General features: G+C 39.9%; 1 protein-coding gene across 1 annotated transcript in view; it reads left to right on the top strand.

Annotated features, from left to right (window-relative positions):
• The window catches only part of adam19 (ADAM metallopeptidase domain 19), a 46,096-nt gene that overhangs the window by 17,488 nt on the left and 23,484 nt on the right, over positions 1-5,124 (top strand). Inside the window, exons 2-3 of the mRNA XM_015376836.1 lie at positions 1,128-1,204; positions 3,868-4,069. Of these exons, the coding sequence (XP_015232322.1) occupies positions 1,128-1,204; positions 3,868-4,069 (279 nt within the window). The remainder of the gene's footprint in view (positions 1-1,127; positions 1,205-3,867; positions 4,070-5,124) is intronic.

The raw sequence follows: 5,124 nt of genomic DNA, 5'->3' as shown, positions 1-5,124 counted from the left end.
GTACTTTTGCCATCTCTGCATATACATGGATACAAAAAAATAAAACTGCTAATGTTGCACTGATGATAATTAGGTTTAATCAAATCTCTGTCTGGATTTTTATAAATGTAGATTGACTTTATTGTGACTCCTCACTAGTTGCTTGTTTTAGGGGTTCTAGGTTAGATCTTAGGAAAGAAGAAAAGTTATTTAGACAGGCAGAGGAAAATAAAACCATCTGGAGGGCAGACACAGTTTATGAATGAAAACAGGAAGACTGGATTGAGACACATTTGGAGGGAGCAGCAGAGGAAAAGAAACATCAACGCTGGTCTGAGTCCAAAGGTTCAAATGCACATCCAGATGTAGGATAAGACAAAAGTAATATTTCACATACATAAAACCGGTGTTTGTGCAGACATGCATGCGATGCCGCTGTGCTGAAGTCAGCTTTCTGCTCCAATTGTGAAATCTTTTTATTGCAGGTGAAAAAAGGGGGAACATTTATCAATAGCTAGCTTCTTCCAAAAAAGCCTTTGGGGCATTTTAAACTGTCCTTAAGGAGGATTCTAGTTAGCTCTTTTTTTCTTACATTTCTGTGATCCAGGAAGAAGGTGAAGGATTTCACTAAAAACATATATGTCTTTTTTATGTGATTTACTGTCATATTTTTTTTTTATGTTGAAAGAGGTTTAGTTCAGCGAGGTTATCTCCAAAAGCAAAAAGTTTATGAGCTGTTGACTGCCTGGAATACCTTCCTCTCTTACTTATCTTATGTCCTTTAGCTGTTCCTTATTAAATTTCCTCCTCGGTACGTGCAGACCCTTAAGGTCTCTGTCCTTTTTTTGCTGTTTCTGTAATTTCATTGTGCTCGTCTTCTTTGTGTTGACTGCCTCCAGACAGCTCTTGGCCCCTGGATATCAGGAAATACGGTACACCGCTGATGGTTCTCGCCGGTCTGCATCTCCTGCCAGCACCGTGAGTCTAAAGAAATATTTTAATGCTCCCAAACTTTGCAGAACTCTTTTCTAAGAAAACGGAAATCTGAGGTTCAGGATTCACATTGATGTTAAAGCCATGTGCTTTCTTTCTCTGGTCAGAAATTTCACACTCAAAGCTGCACAATAAAATGAATTTCTGTTTTCCAGGTGAATTGTTTCTACCATGGGGAGGTTCTGGGCATTGAAGGTTCCAGCGTTGCTGTCAGCACCTGTTCAGGGCTCAGGTAAAGAAGCAAACTTTTATTCGCTTAACTTTTACAGCTGTGTTGCTCCTGCTCTCTGCTTTATTTCCGCAGTAAAAAAATGGAGGAGACAAACCCATCAAATGGGAGCAACTTGCTGGTGCTTTTTGCAACAGGTTGCTGCTTTCAGTATGGAAGTAAATCTGTGTCGCTGGGATTTGAATTAAAAAATGCCACTGAAATTTAAATGTTGTATGTTTGTATATATTCAGAACACATTTTTGACCTAAAAAGAAGTTCATTGTCATTATTTCTACACAGTTGAAATTTCATTTGTTATTTTCTCTTCAAGCTAAAAATTCACATTACTATTTCAAAGTGATTACATTTTCAATAGTTATTTTTCAGTTTAAATTTTCAGTGTTAAAAACATCTGCATATAAAAAAATTCAACCTTTCTAAATTCAAACTCATTATTTTCAGCCCCCTGAGATTCAACTGGCTCTATTTCACTGTCTTAAATTCGGCGTCTAAATTCAGTGTAAAAAGGGAAGGGTTACTTCATGTCACAGACATTAGCAATGGATTGTGGCGTCCAACACTCAGCCAATTCCGTTACGTTTTCCTGGTCACGTGACGTGACGCTTGTGGCGCTCATACGGAAGGAAAACCAGCATGACGGAGCCGGTCATGCAAGCTAACGCTAACTCAACTACAGAAAAATGAAAGTAATCAACTCACCGTTGATTTGAAATGAAAATTCAATCCTCCTTTAAGAATTCACTATGATTCAAAACTGAATTCCTCAATAATTTCTCACTTTCAACCACCGACTTTCAAACACAGAAAAAAACGAAACCCCGATATTGAAATGGTAGTTTTTGATTAAGTCTGCGAGATCCTGGACAAGCCCCCATTTGTTATGAGTTGGGACTAGAGGAAACCTCGAACACAAAACAACAAAAGAGAACAGGCATCTAACGGAACACACAGAAAATTTCGAACATATTTCCCACAAACTAATCCATCAAACAAGAAAACTAACTTCCTTCCGGCCAAAACCTCCAGCACTCCCCTCTGGGTGGATCCATCCCGAGGATCCTTTTTTCTGTCCAGAGCCTTCCCGCAACGTCCTTACATTTCTAATCCCAAAAAGGTCTGCTGCTGCGGCAGCCACCTACACGCCTGACCTTGCTTGTCACAAAATAAAAAGAAATCACCCCACAGGTGTTCCACCACACTAGCTAAATGCTTGACTGGTCAAAGGTGCAAAAAAACAAAACAATGAAAAAGCCATCAGGAGACGTCGATAAAAAATAAAAACATGTAACAATACACTCTGTGTATACAAAAGGACAATAAATGTTGCCTAAGTCTAAGTATAAAAATGAAGAATTTCATTTAGATCGTTTTTACTGTTTGCAAACATATGAATCATAAGATGATTATGCTTAAAACAAAGAGTACTCAGATAGTCAGAGTTATAAATGTGCACTAAATGTCTATAATTGTATGTAAGAACTGACTACCGTAAATTTTGGACTATTAGCCGCACCTGAATATAAGCTGCAGACGCTAAATTGCATGATTTGTACATATACAAGCCGTACCGGACTATAAGTCGCAGGTTTTTTATGTTCAATGTCCGTCTTTCTCGCTGTCGTTCTGTCTCGTACCACTCGCGGTAGAAGTCTGCTTTCGGAGGACCTCCGCATTCCCCCGCGCACGGCTACCGTACTTGTGTGTTGAAGCAAATGTGACATGAACATGGTGGATGGTAAAATCCATAGATTTAGGTATTACCCTAGTGGCCGTCAGCTGTAAAAGTCCATAGATAAGCCGCATTGTTATATAAGCTGCAAGGTCGAAAAATGGGGGAAAAAGTCGCGGCTTATAGCCCGAAAATTACGGTATATGGGACTTATATGAGAAGATTGCCTGTGAGTCAGTTCCTTTTTTTCTTTCTTTAAAAGTAAATAGACTATGCAAACACTTTAGACTGAGCCGAAGCTGAGGCCAAATGCATGACAGTACATTTGGCCTCTAATCTGTCAAGAAGTCCATTGGGTCAGTTGCTTATTGGCTCTTAGATGGGTTCATCCAGTGCAGTTTAGTGCTGAGACCCTGTTTACTGATGTAGAGCTGCTGATGCTTCCTGCTGGAGGCACTCAGAGGAGAAGCCCCCGCTACAACGCTGCCATGAATCAAGTGTTTAAGCAGAGATGTACATCTGCAGGGAGAGTGAAGGAGTGAGCCTTCTATTCGGGAATGCAAACAAAGTGGGACGCCGACATGTGGGGGTCCGGCTTCCCCAGATGTTCTCTGCAGCTGCATGACTTTCGCTGTTTGCGCATATTTATGAACATGCTCATGTTTTGAAGAAAAGAAAACATGAGCATAAAAGAACAGGATTGTGTTTATGCTGTCTTTTTTTTTTAGCTGATTTTCTTGTTTTTAAGTGTGAGGTCATCTCAGACATGTGACTCGGCCGTTTTAACCAACATGTGAATCTGACTAAGCAAAACAAACCACCAACCTGCCCTCGTTTTTTATAGACATGTTTAATAATTACTTGTAATAAGATGAAATAATTGACAGAAAGGGTTTCGTTATTAGAACTGTTTGATATCAGCCCATTTTCAAACTGATGTGAACCGATTCTTCGAGTTCAGAGGGTTGAACCGGCTGTGTTGTCATTTCCACAGGGGACTGATTTCTCTGAACACAAGCGTGAGCTACCTAATAGAGCCTCTTCCTGACTCCATGGACGCTCAGCAGCACGCTGTGTTCAGAGCAGAGAGTCTCCGTCTGCCCGGGGGAAGCTGCACGCATCACCATGGCAACCAGGAGCATTACGCCGGGCTCGGTGACTTCATCCAAGGAATGGTGTCGCCACAGAACAAGAGGGTGGGCGGCCATCTTGATGATATCATTGCAAATTTGATTCATTTGATTGGTTCAGATTTTATTATGTAAAAGTAAAAAACTGTATTTTAGATTTTATGTGACAAACCAATGAAAGGGAAGTTGATTTATTGTGAAGTCAGAAAGTGATGCAAGTTTTCTTATCTTCTCTGCTGCCCCCATTTATTCTTTTTTTGCTTCCTTGCTAATCCCACTCCCTTCTCTTTTTATTGTTTTTCTGCATATTTGGAGAGTTCATATCCCCCCTTAATGTGCAAACTATCAAACTCAGCCAGTGAGATGTCCACCTGCAGCTGTGGTGTGTGTGTGTTGGGAATCCTTCCTCATCTGGGCGCTCTCTGTCTGCTGCTAAGCTAATTTCAGTGCAAAGTTGGCAACTTTACAATGGAAAAACAATCTAGAAATAACTTAAAAGTTTACTAAATTAAGTGTATTTACCCTTAATTTGAGTAGGAAATGAAATTGTTTGCCAATGGAATGAGTATTTTTACTCTTAAAACAAGATAATTAGATAAAATGCACTTGAAACAAGACAATTCAATTGTGTTTTCTTATTTTAAATGTAAATTGTCTTGATCCATTGGCAAAATGTCTCTTTTTCCTCCTCAATCCAAGAACAAATGCGCTTTTTTTTTCTTCTTATCTAGATTTCGATTTTTTTCCAGTGTTTTCCAGTTTTTTTCCGGCCTGCTAGGATAAAACCCTCAGCGTGTTTAGGGTCATGGGTTACTTTTTGCCAAACGTAGCATTAAGTTATCGGCCGGAAAGTTCAATTTTTTGTTGCCATCTGATCAGACGACATTCTCCCATTTCCCTAATGGGTCGTTCACACCAGCTCCCAAAAGGCCTCCAATGCTTCAAATTGGACAAGTTGGATTTTTTGAAATGAGACGCTCTGGCTGCGTAGGGCTCCAGTTTTTAAGCTGCTCTGTTCTTTTTTCCCCCAATCAATTAAATTCAATTCGGTTTATTTCTATAGCGCCCATCCACAACACACGTCATCTCAAGGCACTTTACAGTTCAACCAGATCATCCAG

This window comes from Cyprinodon variegatus, unplaced genomic scaffold, assembly GCF_000732505.1.
Source record: "Cyprinodon variegatus isolate N-32 unplaced genomic scaffold, C_variegatus-1.0 Scaffold8, whole genome shotgun sequence".
NCBI classification, from domain to species: domain Eukaryota; kingdom Metazoa; phylum Chordata; class Actinopteri; order Cyprinodontiformes; family Cyprinodontidae; genus Cyprinodon; species Cyprinodon variegatus.
The sequence above is the reverse complement of the archived record's forward strand: the minus strand, read 5'-3'. Positions and strand labels throughout refer to the sequence as shown.